This window comes from Brassica napus (assembly GCF_020379485.1).
Source record: "Brassica napus cultivar Da-Ae chromosome A2 unlocalized genomic scaffold, Da-Ae chrA02_Random_1, whole genome shotgun sequence".
Classification (NCBI taxonomy): Eukaryota; Viridiplantae; Streptophyta; class Magnoliopsida; order Brassicales; family Brassicaceae; genus Brassica; species Brassica napus.
The window spans coordinates 42,326-64,222 of record NW_026013928.1 but is presented as its reverse complement, the minus strand read 5'-3'; the positions used below and the strand labels follow the sequence as shown (position 1 = coordinate 64,222).

The following is a 21,897-nucleotide window of genomic DNA, read 5'->3' as shown; positions in this document are numbered from 1 at the left end:
CCTTAATTTTACAAAATCCCAATCCAACGAGACGAGTTATGAAGGACCCAAAATTTTGTTTTGAAACAAATTATTCTGATGCAGTTATGTGTCCACACACACAAGCCAACACTCTTGAGAATTGTCATTAATGAATTCATTTGAAGATGGAAACAGTAAATAGCTACCTTCTGTGGCAAGCAAGAGTAACACTGTAACAGAAACAAGAAACACAGAGAAGCACAAGAACTAAACACAACACGCACACCCACACAGAGAAGAAAAAAGAATATATAACACAGCAAACATAGATCCTGCTCAACGACCAAGTTGAGCACTTGAAAACGTTGCTGTCCCAGCTCCACCAGAGCTAACCGAGGTCGCAGTACTCGAAGACGACACATGATAACTAGCAACAGGCATTTTGGTCGGAAGATGAGGCAACGGCGCTTCGAGACTCAAAACCTGGATCGCTTGTTTTATCGAAGGCCTCGAGTTCCTATCAGGATGAGCACACCACAACCCCACAACCATAAGACACTCCGCTTGCTTCTCATCAAAACCATCACCCCCAAGTTTCTCATCAACACCTTTGATCAATTCACCTTTCCCATACAAATCCCACACTCTCTCCACAAGGCTCGCCTCAGGCTCCACTCTCCCTTGCCTCGGATCAACAGACTTTCTCCCCGTAACAATCTCCAACGTAACAACCCCAAAGCTATAAACATCAGACTCTTTACTCGCCCTTCCCGTGCTAATATACTCAGGAGCCATGTAACCAAAGGTCCCCGCAAGCCCCGTAGTCTGTGGCCCCACCTCGTGGTCCATCAACCTAGCCAACCCGAAATCACCAAGCTTGGCGTTGAAGCTAGAGTCCAGCATCACGTTACTCGCTTTAATATCTCTATGCACAACGCACTGCTCCCACTCCTCGTGGAGATAGAGCAGCGCGGAGGCTATACCGAGAGTCACCTTGCACCTCACGGGCCACGCGAGATGCTGCGACTTTTTACCAAACAGATGCGCGTCTAAGCTACCGTTAGGCATGAACTCGTATACCATAAGAAATTCATCTTTTTCGTGACACCAGCCGACGAGCTGCACTAAGTTCCGATGTCTCAAGCTGCTGATTACTTTTACTTCCGTTATGAACTCTCTCTTCCCCTGCGTAGACCCTCCAGTAAACTTCTTGATGGCGACCATCATGTCTAACCCGGTTAAGTAGCCTTTGTACACGGCTCCAAATCCTCCTTCCCCTAGCTTCCTATCGACCGAGAAGTTGTTGGCAGCGGACGCAAGTTCCTTGTAAGAAAACTTCCTCGGTCCTGCTCCTCTTTCGAGATCCTCGTTGATCGACGTCAAGTTCTCTTTCTCCTCCTCTGCCTTCTCCCTCCGATGTTTCCGTCTCAAGAAGAAGGTTATTAGCAAGACAATGAAGAACGTTACTAAAACAAACCCGGACACCGAAACGCCGATGATCATCCCTTTTTTCTTGTCTTCTTGGCTTTTCTTGATATCTCGTAGCTCCAGGTCTGAACTGTACTCCCACGTCAGAAGCCTGTTTCCTTCCGTGACGCTCCCAGACGTCGCGGAGAATCCAACAGTGACTTCTGACGGCAGGACTTTCGAGAGATCGATGATGTAAGAAAGGCTCGAATTCTCATTAGGATTGGATGTTAAGTCGTAGGTCCAGGATACGCTCAGGTTTCTTCTAACGGAATCGTAGAAGATCCGCACACGGCCAATATCTTGGCTGTGTGCGGACGCGTTCCAAGAAGTGACGCTAGAAGAAACTAGAGAGTTGTTGTTGATTCCCACGTGAGAAGCCATGTCTAGAGGATCCCAGTTCGGATTAGTAAAGGTGTCGAACTCGACGTGAACTAGCGGGAAAGAGGAAGAGAGGACGTCTGTTTCGTTGAACAGACCCAAGAAGCCACCAGCTGAGTTTGGAGGCATTTGGATCTCAGCTGGAGCTAGGAAGAAAGCGAAGCCGTGACCGTAGTTACCGTACTTAACGCCACGTGTATCGATCCTGAAGGAGAAACGCGTGGTGAAGTCCGAAGGGTTGCCGGTTTGTGGATCCCAAAGAGGGATTTTTTTACCGTAGGTAACCCAACCGGAACGGCTTGTGTAGTCAATGTTGGTAAGCTCGACGGCGCCGTTTGCTCTTGCGTCTCCTTGGTATGCTACTTCAGGACTATTTGACGTGAAACGAGTTATGTTGAACTGAACTGAACAGACCAAAGGGAGAAGCAAAACAGATGAAAAGAGGAGGATTGAGTTGGCCATTTTGCAGGGAGAGACCAAGATGGTTATCACAAGAGACCAAGATGGTGGAATTGTCATGTATACTTTCACAGCAAGTCAACGACTTAACCATGATTAGAAGAATGATCACCAGAATAGTTGACCATAAGAGTAAATAAATCAAATCCATATTGAAAATTCTACTATAATATTGGTAATGAGTATGACATGAAATATTTAAAAATGTGGAAGACATGTTTAGTGCTCATCCTAAAGCTCAAGATAATCACAAGTATATCAAAGAGATAATCACAAGCCTTACAGATGAAACTTATTAAAAATTTAAATTTTCCAGCAGAACACAACGCAGAAGTGAACAATTAACGTTGACCAATTCCACATAACTAGCTTATGCACTATCACCAACAACACAGGTGGTTCATCTGTAAACTTAAGAACATGTCAATGTACAGTAAGTAAGAACCTTGGCCTGCAAGGCTGCAACATTTTTGAAAGTACCTAAAAGAGAAAATAAATAGAAAGATAAAAAGTCCAACACCTTTTTGATAAAATGAAACAAAACCATATGGATATGAAGAAACAAATGGACTGAGGAACGACTTCCACCAAGCCAAGGACAAATCAATGATTAGAAAAATAAGCTCATCCGAAGGAGCCAGCTCAGCCTCAGCTAAAACTATTTAGCATCAACCTTAAAATCATGCATATTTTTCTTTTGTTTCGTCAACCTTTGAAGTACAAGTCTATCTGTTATCATGTGTAAGGAATTTGATAAACAATTCTATAAGAAAGCAAAACGATTAACAACAAGAATAAACAAATGTATTCAAAATTGAAATATACGTCTTAAACTACGTGCAAGAACAAACCCACATGACAAACAACGTTATCTTCGAAAGAGATAGAGAAAAAACCTTTTCTTTTCTAAGTAGAAACTACTTTAAATTATAACCATGGATCATGCAATTCAGAATAACAATAGACTTTCTTTATGTTACCCTACCAACTACCCTGTTTTTACTTTCTTTTTTGCCAGGGCGTTGTGTTGTATAGATTAGTATCTTTTGTAAGAAACAATCTCTATCTTTATGATATATTAACATTCTTAGCAAAAAAAAAAACCAATAGACTTTCTACGACTTATCACGAAAATAAAATAAAAAATCATTTCGTCGAACAGTTGGCGTGCACGTCCTAAAACCAACCACCTCTCCCAAGACCGGTTTCTAAATTAGACTATAGTTAATGGGCCTCGTTTCTAAATACTAACAATCTCGGCCCATTCCTAACGCAAACACAAGTTTCGTTATTTTCATTTTAATCCCCCAACTTTCCTTAAATCAAACACTTACCCCATCAGCTTCTACTTCCTTCACTTTCTCTCCGTCTCCCTCCCAGATCCAACCTGCACTGCCTCCAACTCTCCTTCAATGGCTTCTGAAGATTCTCTCTCCTCGAATCCTCTCTTGCAGAACTTTAACTTCCCTCCGTTCGACGTCGTCGATGCTCGCCACGTCAGACCAGGGATACGTGCTCTCTTGCACCAGCTCGTACGATTCTCCTTCTTATCCGTATTGAATATTTAGAGTTGTGTTTGTATTGTTTCTGTGATTTGATCACATGTAACTGTTATTGACCTGATTGATGTGTGAACAGGAAGCTGAGTTGGATCAGTTAGAGAAAACAGTTGAGCCTTCGTGGCCGAAACTAGTGGAGCCGTTAGAGAAGATTATTGATCGGTTATCAGTTGTTTGGGGAATCATCAATCACCTTAAGGCTGTCAAGGACACTCCCGAGCTTCGCGCTGCCATCGAAGAAGTTCAGGTACAGTATAATTTATCTTCCCCTGCTCATGAGTGGTTTGATTCAGTTTATGTATCTTTGGTCTGAAGCTCTTACCAGTCGTTGTCTACATGTGTTTGATTGCTATTAAACCTTTTTTAATCAAATTCTAAAATGTGGTTCTTGCCTTGGTGTATTATATATATATTTTTTAGTAGATTATGTGAGATTCAGACAAAGAGTTGTTCTGAGTTTGTGTTTGGTTTGTTCAGTGAATTAAGATTCGTTTTCTAACCTTACTTTTGTCTACAGCCAGAGAAGGTGAAGTTCCAGCTCAGGTTGGGGCAGAGCAAACCTATTTACAGTGCCTTCAAGTCTATCCGAGAATCCTCTGACTGGAACACACTGAGTGAAGCTCGTCAACGGCTAGTAGAAGGCAAGTAACTGTCACTGGAGCATAACAAAGAACTTTTTTTTTTTGTTTAGAGATATGTGCTAACTGTGGTGTCCGTGTATTTTCAGCACAAATAAAGGAGGCGGTTCTCAGTGGTATCGCTCTTGACGATGACAAGAGAGAAGAGTTTAACAAAATTGAACAGGTCTGTCTAAAACTCCTAACGAATAAATGTCAGCTTGTATAGTGTAATTAGAATATCATATGCTTACATGACTTTCCACTATAGGAACTTGAAAAACTTTCACATAAGTTCTCTGAGAATGTTTTAGACGCTACAAAGAAGTTCGAAAAGCTGATAACAGACAAGAAAGAGATCGAGGGGTTACCACCATCTGCACTTGGACTATTCGCACAAGCAGCTGTTTCCAAGGTATGAACAATATCCCAAAGTTGCATGTCGTTTTACATTGGTTTCTTCAGTTGCTGATACCTTTTGATATATGACACTAGGGAAATGAAAATGCAACTGCTGACACTGGACCTTGGCTCATTACACTGGATGCTCCTAGCTATCTTCCCGTCATGCAACACGCCAAGAACCGTGCTCTGCGCGAGGAAGTCTATCGTGCTTATTTGTCTCGTGCCTCTTCGGGTGATTTAGATAATACTGCAATTATCGATCAAATCTTGAAGCTCCGGTTGGAAAAGGCTAAGCTTCTTGGTTACAGCAATTACGCTGAGGTACAGTCATCTCACTAAGTCAAACTCACTAAGTCAAGCTAACTCGCCTTTGCTCGTGGGATTAAATTTAATGTGGCTCTCCTTCTCTAGGTAAGCATGGCCACGAAAATGGCTACGGTAGAGAAAGCAGATGAGCTGTTAGAAAAGCTTCGCAGTGCTTCTTGGGCTCCAGCTGTACAAGGTAACCTCTTACTTAAGATTTTCGTTAAAATCAACAACTAGTTCCTTAAACCTAATTACACTTTTCATGCGATATGGACATAGATATAGAAGACCTTAAGAGTTTTGCAAAGAACCAAGGTGCTGCAGAAGCTGACAGTTTGACTCACTGGGACGTCACTTTCTGGAGTGAGAGACTCCGTGAATCGAAATACGATATTAATGAGGTTCTTATCCTTATTCTTAAACTATATTGTTTTGAAAGTTGAAACTGTTGACGTTTATCAGTCACTGCTTGTATCTTTTGTAGGAAGAACTGCGGCCCTACTTCTCACTGCCAAAAGTTATGGACGGGCTTTTCCGTCTAGCTAAGACACTTTTTGGAGTTGATGTTGTGCCCGCTGATGGTGTTGCTCCGGTAAAATCTGGAGCCTCTTCTCCCTATATTCAGCGTCTTATTATCTATGTTAACCTGTTATATCTAATTGCCTTGAAGGTCTGGAACAGCGACGTTAGGTTCTACTGCGTCAAAGATTCTTCTGGAAATCCAACTGCTTATTTCTACTTTGATCCATACTCTCGTCCTTCTGAAAAGAGAGGCGGCGCTTGGATGGATGAAGTTTTTTCCCGTAGCCGAGTCATGGCCCAAAAAGGTTCCTCCGTTAGACTGCCTGTTGCGCAGATGGTCTGCAACCAAACTCCACCGGTTGGTGACAAGCCAAGCCTTATGACATTCCGTGAGGTAAAGAAAAAATCTTATAGATATTTTTTTTAAACGAGTCGTGATAATATCATTTTGATTTACAGGTAGAGACTGTGTTCCATGAGTTTGGCCATGCTCTTCAGCATATGCTTACCAAAGAGGATGAGGGGCTAGTGTCTGGTATCCGAAATATCGAGTGGGATGCAGTTGAGTTACCTTCACAGTTTATGGAGAACTGGTGCTACCACAGGTACTTGGGTTCAACTGCCATGTCATGTCTGATTTTGATTTACAAATATTTATATTAGTGCATTTGTATTGAACATTATGTGAATGTGGTTTCAGGGATACCTTAATGAGCATTGCTAAGCATTATCAAACAGGAGAAACTCTTCCCGAGGATGTATACAAGAAGCTCCTGGCTGCAAGAACATTCCGTGCAGGATCTCTTAGTCTTCGTCAGGTTAGTACATAATAGTCAAACTGCTGATCTGTAGGAATTACATTTCAGTAAATGTTGCTCTTGTTTTGTTCCAGTTGAAGTTCGCTACTGTGGATCTGGAGCTGCACACAAAGTATGTGCCTGGTGGGACGGAGTCTATTTACGATGTTGATCAAAGGGTATCCATAAAGACACAAGTGATCCCTCCACTTCCTGAGGATAGATTCCTCTGTAGCTTCAGCCATATATTTGCCGGTAAGCCCTGTAAAATAACCCTTTGACAGCATTCTGTAGTTTCTTTCACTCACTCAAGTTTTCATACTTTGCCAGGCGGTTATGCAGCTGGATATTACAGTTACAAGGTAATAGATATTCTCTTGTTTCTATTTAACTCACTAGTGACTAATGATAAAATCAAATTTCTAAATACACTTTCGTGGGAAATGTGCAGTGGGCGGAGGTTTTGTCTGCGGATGCGTTTTCAGCCTTTGAAGATGCTGGATTGGATGACATCAAGGTATGTATATACTATAGCAAAAACATATAGTATGAACCTTTCAATCAGGTTTCCATATTTGTGAACATCTCTTTTTGTTGCAAAAACACAGGCTGTTAAAGAAACAGGGCAGAGATTCAGAAACACTATACTTGCTCTTGGAGGAGGGAAAGCGCCTCTACAAGTAAAAACACTCCTCATTGCTTTTAGGTTCAACATAGATACAAAAGTCAGTTTGCTGAGCTTAGAATGATCATTTTTGTGGTGCCTTTGCTATTTTGAGCAGGTGTTTGTGGCGTTCAGAGGACGAGAGCCTTCCCCAGAGCCTCTCCTCAGACACAACGGACTCTTGGCTGCTTCTGCTTAAAACTCATATTTCATCTTGTCTCTCACTTGACGTTTATTCGGAAGAGAGTGATCTCGTACCTTGGTTTTTAGGATTTATCAATTTCATCCAATAAAATCAAACTTTTTACATGCTTCTGCACTGACCATGTTCTTACCAACCAAAATCCAGAGATGTGAGATTGTAACAAATGAGAGCATATGTTTATTTGCCTGAACATGAACAAAGAGAGAAATAGGAACAAACCCACTTCATCTTTACTAGGTCACTCAACCTCTGGCCATCCTGTATTCCTGTCAGCAATGCTCTAGAAGAACTAAAGAACCTTAATTTGAAAGTGAGAAAAGATAAATACTAACACTACTTTCTCAGCCTATGAATCTAAAAACTACCCTTTACATTTTTCTCTCCATCTACTGTTTCCTAACAGTCAAAATCTCTTTTCTTTTGCCTTTTCCATTTTTTTTCCTTTATACCGAACTTCCTCCTCCCAAGATCATCCTGAAGTTGTTTACATGTTTTGTAATTGGATTTAGTTTGTGCCTTAAATTACAAATTTAATTTAAGGTATGCACACAGCACACTCGCACTTAAATTACAAATTAATTGGGTAGGCTAAAGCACTAGCTAGAGCTTTGTGCGATTAGGTTAGGTTTATTTGTAACGAATTAGGTTAGTTTTTTAATTTATACATTTAAATATGGTCCAAACGTGGACCTCACATTTGTATTTGCTGACGAGAGCTTGTGATATATTATATGTAAGGTGTCTCAGATGAGGTGTTTAATAAGTTTTCCAATCATAATTAAAGTAAGGGATCCCTTAATTAAAGTAATCGTGTAAAAAATTAAAACATGTGAGTGCTTTCCTAATTTCATCGACCTCTAGAGATTTCTTTTCCATAATGTTATTGGTTGATATTGGGTCGCACGCAGCCACCATTAACTTTGTTTTCTTTTCTTCAAATTAAAAGCTAGCTTTGAAACGATTGGTTTAATGCCTTGCATACGAATACTATATTCAAAGTTGCGGGTTTGATTCAAATACCATATAATGCTGTTCTTGTTTGTTTCTCTTTTTTTTTGTGTTCTTCTTAAGGGATAACTAAAAGATTATAGAGGCTATGTATTTATCTTACAAAAATGTAAAACCAAATAACAACAAATTTTAAACATTTGTTTAAGATATCTCAAAATAAGTATGTTCTTATAATATAACCACAAATCAATAATGCCAGAAGAAATATACCTTTGGTATAATTTTAAAAAATTAGAAGTTATCCGGATTCTTAACACTTACTGATTTTACAAAGTGAAGATAAGTGTTGAGTAGCTAGGGCATGAGATCTGTAAAATTAAATCTCTTATAATGTGAACAGAAATTATATCAAATATATCATAAAATTTGAAAGATTCAAGGTGAAAGAATATGACATTATCGTATTTTAGTGAGTATATAGAGTGATACTATAATCAAATGAGAAATGTTATATAACTATACGCTTGAGGCATAGGAAATATTTATATGTTCATAAATAAATAAATTCGCTGGGCGTGTTCAGATTTTATTATTTTAACTTTCAGTTCTTATGAAGAGCTTGTATCTACTGACTAGTGACTATATAGTCTTAAATTAAACAAATGGAAACGTTAAAATTTAATTATGTATATATATATGGATTGTCTTCGTTTTTGAGCAAAATGTATATGGATTATCTATCTTGTGGGTATATGAGGTTAGAGAGTTGTATAGCTTTAAAAGTGAATGTAAGGTATAGCGTGCGGAATATATACTATATAGCTATATCGGCATCCGATAGATATGTCGACTGAATCACAATCTAATACCCATTTTTAGTCGACATCTAATACCCGTTTATAACGAAAGTTAGGTATAACATGGAATTTAGAAGATAAACAGATTCTATATTCTTTATGTTCATGCGCATGTGATTCTCGTCAGATTTTAATTGCCGTTTAACGGCGCCAAATTATTTACTAGTAATACTTCCATTACTTATCAAGAAGAACCCTCAACAACAATTTCTTATAATAATGTTTTATAATCGTGCATTTTCATAAGACGGTGAGTAAATCAAGCAATTTAATTTTGACTCTCTTTCCGATGGAAACCGGAATATAATAAACCACTGCTTTTCGATCCACTAGCTAGATTGCATGACTAAATTCTGGAGGGAATCGAACTACATAATATTCAAATTTACGGTCTGTTTCTAGTTACATTTCCAACTACGTTGATCAATCATTATTCAAAAAAGTATTAATGATCTAAACCTGAAACTTGATTGGTTTGTCCATATTCTCAAGTTCCATCTCGATCGTGTGTACATGTTCTGGTTAGTTACTCCTAGGAATGTTTATAACTATTACGTGTTTGGTAAGAACATGCAGATATTATATGCAGAAAACGCATACTACTTCATCTCTATTTGTCGAGTCAATAATATTTAATATATGTTATCTACGGCCATTAATTATTGTTTTTAAATGGTGTGAACAAAAGACTAAAATTAGTGGTAGATGAATAAAATAGCATGCGGATAAGAGTTTTAAAATTCGATAAACACGATTTTACTTTAAATACAAGGGACAAATCAACCATTAGTTAATTGTGTCTGACTCATGTTCAAAAAAACTTTACCAGTTAATTACTTTCTGTAAATTATTCATTAGTTTTTGTCCTTTTATTAAAATGTTAGTGCACTCATTCCACAATCAGTAGAGATACTAATGTTTTAAATTAGTTAATTTTTTGTCATTTTATTGAATGTTTCGAGTGCCACGGTGGGAAAGAACTCACAAAAATGAGGAACTTGTTTAAGCGTTATAGTGATATATATATGAGGTTTCCAGATCAAAACCATGTACTCCCCATGTACAATCTGCAGCTAGCAATGAAAAACTAACTATTGATCTTGAGCGATGTACTTTTCAAGATTTGGGATATATTTTGGATTCCAAACATAAAGAAAATGTACTGGGTTGTCTGTGACTGTAGAAGATTTGACGTGGTGATAAGTTAGGTTATCGTGTAACATGTGTACATAGCATCGAATACAAATGTTATATTCTGTTATGATGCTTGTGAGTTGTGACATGGTCCATTTAATCTGTGTTTTGTCTCCTATATATACATATATATGCATACACGGGACAGCATAATATAAAGGTACGAAAGACAAAATTCATAAAGGAGGTTCAAAAGGGAGACAAGTGGTTACGAACCTTAAAAGCATGGCCAGAAGTTTAGTAACTAAAAAGATATGGGTCGAAGCATAAATTAAATATCAAATTAGCTCACAAAGTAATAAAGAGAGATTTAAAGGGTGGAGAGCATTAACATTTAATTAAGTCAATTAATATGAAAAATAAAAAAACCAAAAGGACACTGTGCCACTAGTAATTTATAAGGGGCAAATTGTGGAATAAATATTTTAATTAACGTCGGATTATCACTATATATATGGATGGAGGGAAGGACCACGAAAGACAAACCGAGATTAGTGTTGAAGAAAACAAAAAAAAAGAGCAAGAAAGAAAGAGAAGATTGTTACATAGAAAAAGAGAGAGAGACAAATGGAGTGGAGAAAATGGTATTTAGATGCAGTTCTTGTTCCATGTGCTCTACTTGTGATGTTTAGTTACCACATCTACTTGTGGTACAAGGTTCGAACCGAACCTTTCTCTACCATCGTCGGCACTAATTCTCGCGCTCGTCGATCTTGGGTTGCCGCCATCATGAAGGTATACTTAATACTAGTGTTCAAAGCCTGTGATGTCGTTGATATTTATATAGTTTTGTCCTTTTTGTCAAAAGTGGATGTATATAGTTAAGTGTGTCACAACTCGCAAGTAATAATCGTTTCATTGGTTTAGGTCAAGTATAAGTTTTGGTGTACACAATTTTTTTATTGTTAACTGCAAATTTTACATGAAGATTGCATACTGAGATTATTACTTAGTGTTAGGATAAATTATATGTTTTTTCAGAATGAAGAAAATATGTTTTAGAAGAAAATATGGTTTTTTTTTTTGAACAAAATAAAGAAAATATGATTCATGCAAATAAATTGATATATATGAGGATAATAGGAAACTAGTTAGGAGTTATAATCCAAACCTATAAGGTCAGATACATAATACATATATATGTATCACATATATGTATGAACTTATAGGTTTGGTTTATAATGCATATCTAGTTTCCTATTACTCATACATATATTTGTATGTGCTTGTATATATATATATATTGTATGTACGCATTTTTTTTAAATATAACTAGTTCTCAAATAGTTAACTGTATATAAATGTGTGTTTTCAGGACAACGAGAAGAAGAACATCTTAGCTGTACAAACACTACGAAACACGATCATGGGAGCGACGCTAATGGCCACAACTTGCATCCTCCTCTGCGCAGGTCTCGCCGCCGTTTTAAGCAGTACTTATAGCATCAAGAAGCCTCTAAACGATGCCGTATTTGGATCCCATGGTGACTTCACAGTCGCACTCAAATACGTAACCATCCTCACTATCTTCCTCTTCGCCTTCTTTTCTCATTCTCTCTCCATTCGCTTCATCAACCAAGTCAACATCCTCATTAACTCTCCTCAAGATCCATCCTCCGATGACTTCGGAAGCTTCGTGACTACTCCCGAGTATGTCTCTGAGCTACTCGAGAAAGCTTTCTTGCTAAACACGGTAGGTAATAGGTTGTTCTACATGGGCTTGCCTTTGATGTTGTGGATATTTGGACCCGTGCTTGTGTTCTTGAGCTCTGCGTTGATGGTTCCTGTTCTATATAATCTGGACTTTGTGTTTTCGTCGGGGAATAAGGAGAAGTGTAAAGTGGATTGTCATGGAGATTCTGATGATCACTGCTCTCCTTGATATTATATATGTTCATGTTGAATATGTATATGATTAATAATAAACTTGTTGATTAATCTAAGTCTTTCAAGTTGGTTGTTGCTAAATCGTTTTTTTGAAAGCGGGTATTCTTGTAACCGGATTTTCTATGACGAAATTTAGTTTAATGATGCGAATACACTCAAGAACATTTTATATCCTAAATTTTGTGTAACATGCAAACGCATTAAGCTTGTGTCCTGATGAACATGTTGTTTATATACATAGTTATATAAATCTTTTACGAAAATGTTTGAATTAAGTCTTTGGGAGTCGTGGCTTCTAATTAAGTGATCAGAGGAGGTTCTTGGGACTCCAAATCGAGTTTTTTTTCTAGAAGTTTGTGATTATAATGTTAAGGTGGTTTGGGTACAAAGGTCTTGAGATGAGAGTAATGGAGATGCATAGGATGAGATATGCATATCTTCAACAACTCGTAGATGAAAGTTGAATGACGAAAATTGATTGCACCGGTTCATTTGTGGAGAAGGGCCAAAGACATAGCCATTTAGAATAAATCTTAAACAATCTTTTTTTTTTTTTGAAACACAACTTTCATTAAAACTTAACTTCAAGGACTACAAAGGAAAGAGGGAATTAGACATCCTCTTGAAGACAAATCATAAACTAAAATGGAAAATGATATCAAACCGGATAAGTCTCCATATGAAGTTGACAGCGAATTCAAAACAAAGTCTGAATGCGTCGAAGAAGCTACAACAAAGTCGGATAGCTGAGAAATAGTCACAAGTGACGTTGAAGGACAACCCTCACCAACGAGAAAAACCGAAGTAGTCTCGATTGCACTTTCTGGCCCCGTACAGACCGCTACGCAAAGTAACAAACCGGTGAGTAAGTTGAAACAAGGACTCAGCAGAGAATCCGAGAGAGCATCTCCGTTCATAGAAGGGAGGCATAGTTGTGAAAAACTCTCTTCGTTTGAGGAGGATGATGAAACCCATACCAGAGTTGGTGAACCCACATAAAAATTCTTCCAAAAGAGATGATATTGTAATAATCTCAGCTTATTGATCTCGAAGAATCCATCGAACATCTTTAACATGACCAAAAAGGCCATACCCACAACTATATATCGCATGTTTTGATTTGAAAATATGGGCTTTAGGTTCTTGGTAATCACCTTAATAGCTTCAAGAAAAGAATTGGGCCAGGCCCACTTAGGTACATATCTCTTTGGTTCTGAAGCAGTCGCCGGCAAAGTTCGAGACGTCGTTGATCGAAATTGAAGGTCGGAGATGGTGCAGTAGACGTCGACTGAGAGATAGATGGTACTCACCGGCGGAGAGACGAGCTCACCGGAGCAAGCTGAGTGACCATCGAACCCAGATGTAGAGAGAGACGTTCGGTGATGATATGCAGATCCTCCGTTGAGGAAGGGGCACGCAAGGGGAAATGGCAGCTCACTAGGAGGAGAGGAAGGTGAAGATCTTCCTATGAGATTCAGATCTGAGCTTGAGTTGCCTTGCACTCTGGAGCCATATGAGTAGAAAGGAGCGACATGCGGTAGTTTTGCTGTCTCACTTCCCGGAAATGGAAAGCAAGAGCTTGAGCGTTGAGAGCTTAGCTCCATGATAAGTTGAAGAACGTGGCTAAGGTCGACAGTATAGCTTTTCCGTCGACAGCTAGAGTGGAGTTCACCGGGAAACGTTCCCGTGAACCGGAGAACAACGGTGGCGAGAGAATCCTCTCGACTCATCGCTGGAGAGCAGACCGAGCAAGTAGGAAGAGCCGTCGGGAGGACTACATTGAAGACGAGGAGCCGAAGCTTATGTCTCCGACAAAGGCTCCGTCGGGTATCCCCTTCTTCGGTTTGCAAAAGGCTACGACTCCGTAGCATCTGAAATTTGAAGTGAGCAGCAAACAGTGGAATGAAGGCAGAAGACAGCGTCGGCGAGAGAGACCAGCGCCGGCGGGAAAACGCGTCGCCGGCGCCGGAAGACATTGAAATTCGGTGTACCTCGAGCCCCGTGCCTGGGAGCGTTTAGGGCGAAATCTTAATCTTAAACAATCTATTACAAGAAAAATAACTTAATTTACTTACCACTAATTTTGGAATATTCAGACAAAGATTAATTTTTGGTTAGATCAATTATAACGTAACATATATTAAAACCGGATCTATATATGTTATGCTAGATAAACTTTCAATCTAAGACCAACATGTAATAAATGTATAACCAATTTTTTGTATGTTATTAAAGATATATTCCAACTTTTTATGTGGTATTTTGGACTTTGTGTTTACTAGTGGTAATGTTCAGCGCCTGAACCAATACTTCACCGGTGGTAATGGAATGGACAATGTGGGTGCTACTGAACCATCCAGAGCAGAAATCGAATCCGTTCGATTTTAGTAACCTCGTCGCAGAAGTTAATGGTTATAGCGCATATATAGGCCCATTTGCGCATATATAGGCCCATTAAAAGCCCAACATAATTGTTAATTGGTTCATTACCTTTTCTGTATGTTCCCAGAATCGAACCCTGATCCGGATCCTATCTCGTCGGCGAGGAACGAATTGCTCGCTTTGAGAGCAATTCACAGGCGGAGAAGCTGCGAGGAGCGTTTCTCTCAATCCAATTTCGCCACACCACTAGTTTTTGTAAGTTAAAAGTTAGTGAATTTGGATCAATTTTGATTCTGATTGGGTGTTGGGGGTGCACGAAGCTGTTGATTTCTAATTTTTCACCCCTTTTGTGGAGCAGAAGAAAACTAAACGATGCCTCGCAAAGGATTCTCCAATTTCGACGATTATGATGATGGTTTCGATGATGATTATGACTATGATGTTGATGTAGAGGAAGATGAACACGGTAAGTATATTCTCATTCCTTTCTTGTGAGTTCTGTTGTGGTTTTAATTTACTGTTTTCATAAACTTGCAGAAGCTGATGAACCCAAGGAGGAAGTAGTAATTGCAAAGCGAGGGCTTTGGCGATGTGCGATATGTACATATGACAATGATGAGAGTATGCATGTTTGTGATATTTGCGGTGTTATTCGTCATCCTGTGCCTGGTGGTAACAAAACTATCAATAACAATACAGGTACTCTCTCTCTTCTATCCTCCAAAATTTATATTAGTATAGAATTTGTAGTTTATTAAGTGTTCTAAAAATCAGTTTAGGCCGCAACTAAGTGCCGGCCTAGTCGGCAAATCGGAGCTAAACAATGTTCAAGAAATCCCTAGGCCGTAGCTATGCGCTTTATATGGAATTAATTATTGATTAGGCCCGCCTAAACAATAATCCCATATAAAGCGCATAAATAGCGCCTAGCGATTTCTTGAACATTGAGTTCATATTAGTCAGAGAAGCTAGTTGTTGTTACAGTCGCTCTTTGCCTTTGTATGAGTTTATTTTCTGAGGTCATTGATTAAGCTATTGTTATCTGTTTGGGATTAGTAGTGATTGGTTGAATAGATGTGTGTTTGTTGCAGTTGAAGGCAGATGCAAAGAACCAATGGTATCCAAATTGGCAAAGTCCCTTTTCGAATCGAATTCACTGAAAAAGGGTGTCCTCTATCAGCCTGAGCACAAGAATCTTGTGTTGGCACAGGGAGCTCTGCCTAGAATTTCCCGTGGGAACATTCACGATCTCCACAAGGCTTTTAGTTCTAAAAATTCCTCCGTTAGTAGTATAGGTTAGGAACTTTTTGCTGTAGTTGTTTGATAGTGTTCTTATGTTTTCAATAAGATGTTCTTGTTGAGAGTCTATTAGTTGGTTCTTTGCATTTTGGCTGTGCTAAAGCGTTATTCTGATCATTTATTTTATTTAACTTATGTTATAGCACCGTTCAAGTTTGATGCTCCATCGCCAGATGATTTAGTCTCCAATGGACTAAAATCCTCGAGAACTGGTCCAAAAGGTATCCACACTTGGCTTTGATGATGTTTGTTCTTGTACGGATTAGATGATTAGTCTCTCTGCTTTAATCCATCTTATTTTGAGAATCTTAGTGAGTTCAGCGCTTAAAAAGATTATTGAAGCCAATGTTGATACTTGATACAACCATACGTTAGCTCAAGTGGTGATGCTAGTGATAAGTTTTAGTTCAATTGTAATTAGGATTTCCATTTTTTTTTTGTTCTTTCCTTTTTTCAGTTGTATTTATGTTTTTTACTTAGTTTCCTTTTAGGTTTGGGAATAATCTTTCTGATAAATAGGGATGAATCATTCAACAATTTAGAGAGAAGAGGAGTTATTCTCGTACTTTGGTTTTGTGTGTTTCGTCTAGTTTATTTTCAATTTGGTGGTTTGAAGTGCGCTCTTAACTCTTAACAGATAGCATGAAGAATAAAGAGAAGCAAGATAGCGCAGAACATAATCAGACAAGCTCCCAAGGTAGGCACGATAACGTTGGCGTTGGCGGCATACAATCTTTCAAAAGTTTGCCAAAAGCAAAAGCAGATAAATCTAAGGAGACAAGCTCTTCGTCAAAAAACATGGAGGTGTCGGAGAGTCTTACTAGTACTATGAACAATATGTCTTTGACTGGGGAAACAGAAACCTCCAGGGATGTAAAAATTAGAAGTGCAAAATCAAAATCAAATCATAAGCCAGAGGAGTGGATGATGCTTGATAAAGAGTCGGATGCACTAAGTCAACTGAATCTTGCCATTGTGAGTTTCCTGGCTTTCTAAGTTTCTTCCATGCATACTGTTACTGACGTTTGCGATGTGATTGTAGGTGGGACATGTTGATTCCGGTAAGTCAACACTTTCGGGTAGGCTACTGCATCTGTTGGGAAGAATATCTCAAAAACAAATGCACAAGTTTGAGAAAGAAGCAAAGTCGCAGGTAACCTGTTTGCTCTTTTTGGATGTTCCGGTTCGGTTCTGGTAACAAAATTAGAAACCAGCTAATACCTGATATAATTTCGGATCCCTTTCAGTTCCGGTTTTTTGGTTAATTCGGGTTAAAAATTAGAAAATTCGAATTTTTCGGATTAAACATCAGGTTTTTGGGGTTTTCAGATAAAATTTTGGATAATTCGGACAATTTTTTAATTTTTTCAGATAAAAAGTATTTGTTATTTTTTTTTGGTATTTCGGTTTTTAAACTATATATAGTTAATATTTATCATAATAGAAATTATATTGTAGAAATTTGGGTAACCATTTGGTTTGGTTCCAATTCGGTTCTTTGGTTCTAGAGATATAGGGTCGCGTAAATTTTTTTTTCGGTTCGATTCTTTGGTGTCCATGCCTAGCTAAGAGACTCGAAAATACAAATTTCTTCTCCATTTACTTGACATTGTGTTTCTTCTCCCATCAGGGCAAAGGCTCCTTTGCATACGCCTGGGCATTAGACGAGAGTGCCGAAGAGAGGGAACGAGGAATAACAATGACAGTAGCCGTCGCCTACTTCAACTCCAAAAGACACCACGTCGTCCTCCTCGACTCTCCAGGCCACAAAGACTTCGTTCCCAACATGATAGCAGGAGCAACGCAAGCGGACGCAGCGATCCTCGTCATAGACGCATCCATTGGCGCCTTCGAAGCCGGTTTCGACAACCTGAAAGGCCAGACGAGGGAGCACGCGCGCGTTCTCAGAGGCTTCGGCGTGGAGCAAGTCATAGTCGCTGTCAACAAGATGGACATCGTTGGCTACTCCAAGGAGAGGTTTGAGCTGATCAAACAGCACGTTGGGTCGTTTCTTCATTCTTGTCGGTTTAAAGAATCGTCTCTGACGTGGATTCCGTTGAGCGCCATGGAGAATCAGAACTTGGTTTCGGCTCCCTCCGAAAGCCGCCTGTCCTCGTGGTACCAAGGTCCTTGTTTACTGGATGCTGTTGACTCTGTCAAGTCTCCTGACAGAGACATCTCGAAGCCTCTGCTGATGCCTATATGCGACGTTGTGAGGTCGAGTTCAGGGCAGGTGTCTGCTTGTGGTAAACTTGAAGCTGGAGCTGTTCGGTCAGGCTCCAAGGTAATGGTTATGCCATCGGGAGATCAAGGAACCGTGAAGTCTCTGGAGCGTGACTCTCAGGGCTGCAGCATTGCAAGAGCGGGGGATAACGTGGCGATAGCTTTGCAAGGGATCGATGCGAATCAAGTGATGGCAGGAGGTGTGCTGTGCCATCCTGATTACCCTGTTTCGGTAGCGACTCGTTTGGAGTTGATGGTGCTTGTTTTGGAAGGAGCTACACCGATCTTGCTCGGTTCTCAGGTAAAAGAAAGAAGACCCTCTCTTTCATGCTCAGTCTCTTATTATTTGTCTCAAGTTTTTTCTGATCCTTTTCAATTTGTAGTTGGAGTTTCATGTGCACCATGCGAAGGAGGCAGCAACGGTTGTGAAGCTTGTGGCGATGCTTGATCCCAAAACAGGGGAGGCGACAAAGAAGTCTCCTCGTTGTTTAACTGCTAAACAGAGTGCAATGCTTGAGGTTTGAAGTCTCTCTTAGACTTGTATGAGACATTACAAAAACTGCCTTGATATGTGACAATGTTTTGTTGTAATAACATTGCAGGTGAGTCTTCAGTATCCAGTTTGTGTGGAGACGTTTTCTGAGAGTAGAGCCCTTGGAAGAGTGTTCCTTAGATCATCAGGAAGAACAGTCGCTATGGGCAAAGTTACTCGGATTATCCAAGACTCGTAAAAGATTATTTACTCTTTGTTGAGTCGTCCCAAGTTTTGTCTGCAATACTTGCTAGGAAATATCCTACATCAACTGCAAAATACTATTCAGTTAAATTTCGATGTGTAATTTTATTAATATGATTATTTTTCCTTCAGCCACAAGAATATTTTCCATTAATTATGAAAAAAAAAATACATTGTTGCAGAACAATCCTATGGAGAAAATAACATATTTGTATTTATGTAAGAGTTGGTATGAAGAAGGCAGAACAAGAAAAAAAAACTTTAAGTTGGTATAGACTACAAAAATGTTTCAGGTTCAAATCAAAAGTTAAGGTTTGATACAAGTGGAGAATGGAAATTGTCATCTGATCGTATGAGTCAAAAGTAAAAAAAAAAAATGTTATGTACAAGAGAGAAAGATGATGTAGAAACAATGCATTTGGTGAAGATGAAGAAGCAATGTATCTGATCATCTTGTAATCATCCCACAAAGCTAAAGTTGGGTGTGGCATTATCACTACAACTACTTCTCCTCTTCTGCAGAGGTTTTGCAGATGGGACACCAGCTCTTCATCCGTAGCCATTGTTGTACACAGCTCACATGGTACATATGTTCACATGACATAGTCCCTACTTCATCTCCATCAACATACTCTTCCTGCATAGCATATATTTAAGTAACATTAACTATAACCCTTATGCTACATTCTCTTGTTCCATCTCAGATACTAGACAAACCAGTTGATTAATTAATAGTTTGCGTTAGAAAGTAGAGAAAGTAGAGAGAAACCTGACAAATACTGCACTTGATATCATCATCCTTGTTCAGTGAAGTGGAGCCGGTTTCATCTGTCTCCTGATAAATACTTTTCAGGAGGCTTTTCGAGAGTGCTTCTTCACTTAGAGCTGTGCTCACTGTACCCATTTTATCCCCCAAAGCTAGTAGCTCCTGCAAGATTTGTGTTAAGCTAAAAATGGCTCATAACACATCAAAGGGACCAGTAAAAAATAACATGCAAAACTGACCTCATATGACATGTTATCAATGTCAAGCCTCATATCTCTATGCTCATCGTAGAATCTGAACACACCACTTGAGAATAGACTCGTCTCCAAAGAAGCCAGTCTCTGTGTGTAAAAAGAAAGCAGCTCAGACAGTAGAAACGTCAGAAACATTCTATGCTGCTAATTACCTCGTATGTAAGCTCCTGATCATGCTCAATCCTTTCAAGGGCCAACAATACCTGTAAACATTTTTCAAAACATTGTTATCAACGACCTAGGAATCATCTCAAAGCTTCTAATGAAAGCAAAACAACAAGGTGAAGGAAACTTACCTCTGCTATTATGTTAATGTTGTAGCGACTTAAACTATCCTGGCTCACCAATGAGCGTGAAGGTGATGGGCCACTGTTACTGCTCGGCCTGCTATGACTACTTGATGATCTCTTACCATTAACTGAAACAACACTGTTACCTCTGATACTCGGTACTATCCGATTCCTTCTGTTATCAGAATCTGTGATGCGAGAAGAAGAACTTTGATTCCTTCCCTTGGTACCTGAGACGCTGGTCTTACTGGCTCTAGTGCTAGAAGAGCTGCTCTCCCCATCAGAGTTTTTCCTCTTCGTCACACTGATTCTTGTTGCATTAGTTGGAAGAACTTCAGACACAGAACTGCACCTCAATCCGTTCCTGCTCAGACCACCACCTTTTACAGTGTGCTCGCTACCAGAAGAAGAAACTGAGGAACCAATCAGAGGACTACCAGTAGTAAATGTAGCCGGCTTTCTTAAGTATCCAAATCCACCTGGAGTTCGAGATGAACTCCTAACAATCTCCTTCCCATTTGAGGAGGAACCAAGTTTAGTATTATTAACCATCCTAGTTCCCTTGGTGTAAGATACCTTTGCACTACAACCAATCCTGCTGCAGAAAGAGACACTCTTTTCATCTTTCTTGCTCATATTCTCACGCAGCAGTACAGTGCCGCTTGCTTTTCTAGGCAAGACCATCCGGTTAACCGATCGTTTACCTGAACATCCATCCATTGATAAAAGAATAGAACCTTTTTTCTCTGCAGACAGACGGACAAAAAAAAGTAAACTGATCAAATAGAATATTCGGTAACACCAAACAAAAACTCTATAAATAATATAAACACAGCTTCAACAAGTCATCAAAACCTTTTTTAAAGTTAAAAGCATCAAGGAGACAAGAACATGAGAGTGAATGTAAAGATCATCCAGAGGAAAACACTACCTGGTGTTGTTATGTGATCATGGACAAAGAGAGAAAAGTGGAGGGGCAAACTAATGGTCCCCAAGCCAAAGAGAAAACAAAGGGTAATGATATTCGAATTAAACGGACTATCAATAAACAAAATGACTCTTTTTAATCCGTTGATGATGTAGAGAAAGTTGTATTAACAAACGTATCGTCCTTTTTGGCGTAAATCAAGAGACTCTTGTTTATCAAGTTGTCATCAACCATGTACTTATTCTTGTTTACCATCATTCATAGCTAATTTATTTTCATATTTTAAGCATAATGAGTTTACGAATGCTAACACAGATATGTTGTTAATTTCAAGTCGAAAAATATGTTTTTCTCGAGGACAAAAGTACTGTGTTAGCTGTATGTTTTATAATGTGAATATTTTAGTGAACATTTGTTCTAATTAAGGGACTCTATACATTTAAAATGCACATTTTGACTGATATATGATCGTTGCGGTGAAAAGCATGTTAGTAGATAAGCGACATAAACATATGCAACGTGATAAGTACATGCACCATTTACGTGTGCACTTTCCTGTTGTTTCAAAAATAAACCAAGCTGGCTAGACATTTTCATTTCATTTTGAAATTGCTAAGTGCATGCACCATTTACGTGTAGACTCACTAGCGGATGACAAGCTAAGTTTATGCTATTTGGAAAAGAACGAACTATATATTAACGTATGTTTTAGTTTTGGTAATTAATATGGAAATCTACATTTTCTAATTTTTCAATTATTTTCATCTCTATATAATATATTGTGACA

General features: G+C 39.0%; 5 protein-coding genes across 8 annotated transcripts; 3 read left to right on the top strand and 2 right to left on the bottom strand.

Annotated features, from left to right (window-relative positions):
- Nucleotides 1–158: 158 nt before the first annotated feature.
- LOC125593922 (L-type lectin-domain containing receptor kinase IX.1-like) lies at nt 159–2,729 on the bottom strand. Its single transcript, XM_048770276.1, has one exon. It carries the CDS (start codon nt 2,326–2,328, stop codon nt 298–300), a length of 2,031 nt encoding a protein of 676 aa, XP_048626233.1. The 5' UTR covers nt 2,329–2,729; the 3' UTR covers nt 159–297.
- Nucleotides 2,730–3,586: 857 nt separating this feature from the next.
- Nucleotides 3,587–7,451, top strand: LOC125593921 (probable cytosolic oligopeptidase A). The gene is made up of 17 exons (XM_048770275.1): nt 3,587–3,800; nt 3,907–4,074; nt 4,345–4,468; nt 4,555–4,631; nt 4,716–4,859; nt 4,940–5,170; nt 5,261–5,351; nt 5,435–5,556; nt 5,640–5,747; nt 5,826–6,071; nt 6,137–6,282; nt 6,378–6,495; nt 6,570–6,729; nt 6,805–6,836; nt 6,926–6,991; nt 7,083–7,154; nt 7,257–7,451. The coding sequence occupies exons 1-17, from the start codon at nt 3,681–3,683 to the stop codon at nt 7,335–7,337; spliced, it is 2,106 nt and encodes a 701-aa protein (XP_048626232.1). The 5' UTR covers nt 3,587–3,680; the 3' UTR covers nt 7,338–7,451.
- A 3,359-nt stretch (nt 7,452–10,810) lies between these two features.
- Nucleotides 10,811–12,283, top strand: LOC106416117. Its single transcript, XM_013856956.3, has 2 exons — nt 10,811–11,080; nt 11,661–12,283. Exons 1-2 carry the CDS (start codon nt 10,913–10,915, stop codon nt 12,225–12,227), a joined length of 735 nt encoding a protein of 244 aa, XP_013712410.2. The 5' UTR covers nt 10,811–10,912; the 3' UTR covers nt 12,228–12,283.
- Nucleotides 12,284–14,690: 2,407 nt separating this feature from the next.
- LOC106383222 (HBS1-like protein) lies at nt 14,691–19,095 on the top strand. Of its 4 annotated transcripts, none has more exons than XM_013823352.3 (10): nt 14,691–14,869; nt 14,973–15,080; nt 15,152–15,313; nt 15,706–15,909; nt 16,057–16,134; nt 16,551–16,888; nt 16,956–17,066; nt 17,544–18,437; nt 18,520–18,654; nt 18,739–19,095. In XM_013823352.3, the coding sequence occupies exons 2-10, from the start codon at nt 14,987–14,989 to the stop codon at nt 18,865–18,867; spliced, it is 2,145 nt and encodes a 714-aa protein (XP_013678806.2). In that variant the 5' UTR covers nt 14,691–14,869; nt 14,973–14,986; the 3' UTR covers nt 18,868–19,095. The 4 variants fall into 4 exon arrangements, with proteins under 4 accessions (XP_013678806.2, XP_013678814.2, XP_048626235.1 ...); XM_013823356.3 differs by having other exon boundaries at nt 14,862–14,880; XM_013823360.3 differs by lacking the exon at nt 15,706–15,909.
- On the bottom strand, nt 19,000–21,662 carry LOC111204238 (probable E3 ubiquitin-protein ligase RHG1A). The gene is made up of 5 exons (XM_022698506.2): nt 20,189–21,662; nt 20,045–20,095; nt 19,878–19,979; nt 19,642–19,800; nt 19,000–19,509 (listed from the first exon to the last, which is right to left on the bottom strand). Exons 1-5 carry the CDS (start codon nt 20,900–20,902, stop codon nt 19,375–19,377), a joined length of 1,161 nt encoding a protein of 386 aa, XP_022554227.2. The 5' UTR covers nt 20,903–21,662; the 3' UTR covers nt 19,000–19,374.
- Nucleotides 21,663–21,897: the final 235 nt, after the last annotated feature.

What these genes read in the sequence shown, in the direction of transcription:
- LOC106416117 (XM_013856956.3), top strand. Translation starts at nt 10,913, where the DNA reads ATGGAGTGGAGAAAATGGTATTTAGATGCAGTTCTTGTTCCATGTGCT. An exon ending in GGGTTGCCGCCATCATGAAG is followed by an intron (nt 11,081 to 11,660) that starts GTATACTTAATA and finishes GTGTGTTTTCAG; the next exon opens with GACAACGAGAAGAAGAACAT.
- LOC125593922 (XM_048770276.1), bottom strand. Translation starts at nt 2,328, where the DNA reads ATGACAATTCCACCATCTTGGTCTCTTGTGATAACCATCTTGGTCTCT.
- LOC106383222 (XM_013823352.3), top strand. Translation starts at nt 14,987, where the DNA reads ATGCCTCGCAAAGGATTCTCCAATTTCGACGATTATGATGATGGTTTC. An exon ending in AACTATCAATAACAATACAG is followed by an intron (nt 15,314 to 15,705) that starts GTACTCTCTCTC and finishes TGTTTGTTGCAG; the next exon opens with TTGAAGGCAGATGCAAAGAA. An exon ending in CTCGAGAACTGGTCCAAAAG is followed by an intron (nt 16,135 to 16,550) that starts GTATCCACACTT and finishes AACTCTTAACAG; the next exon opens with ATAGCATGAAGAATAAAGAG.
- LOC111204238 (XM_022698506.2), bottom strand. Translation starts at nt 20,902, where the DNA reads ATGGATGGATGTTCAGGTAAACGATCGGTTAACCGGATGGTCTTGCCT. An exon ending in ACATTAACATAATAGCAGAG is followed by an intron (nt 20,096 to 20,188) that starts GTAAGTTTCCTT and finishes AAATGTTTACAG; the next exon opens with GTATTGTTGGCCCTTGAAAG. An exon ending in TTGATAACATGTCATATGAG is followed by an intron (nt 19,801 to 19,877) that starts GTCAGTTTTGCA and finishes CAAATCTTGCAG; the next exon opens with GAGCTACTAGCTTTGGGGGA.
- LOC125593921 (XM_048770275.1), top strand. Translation starts at nt 3,681, where the DNA reads ATGGCTTCTGAAGATTCTCTCTCCTCGAATCCTCTCTTGCAGAACTTT. An exon ending in CACAAGCAGCTGTTTCCAAG is followed by an intron (nt 4,860 to 4,939) that starts GTATGAACAATA and finishes ATATGACACTAG; the next exon opens with GGAAATGAAAATGCAACTGC. An exon ending in GATCTCTTAGTCTTCGTCAG is followed by an intron (nt 6,496 to 6,569) that starts GTTAGTACATAA and finishes GTTTTGTTCCAG; the next exon opens with TTGAAGTTCGCTACTGTGGA.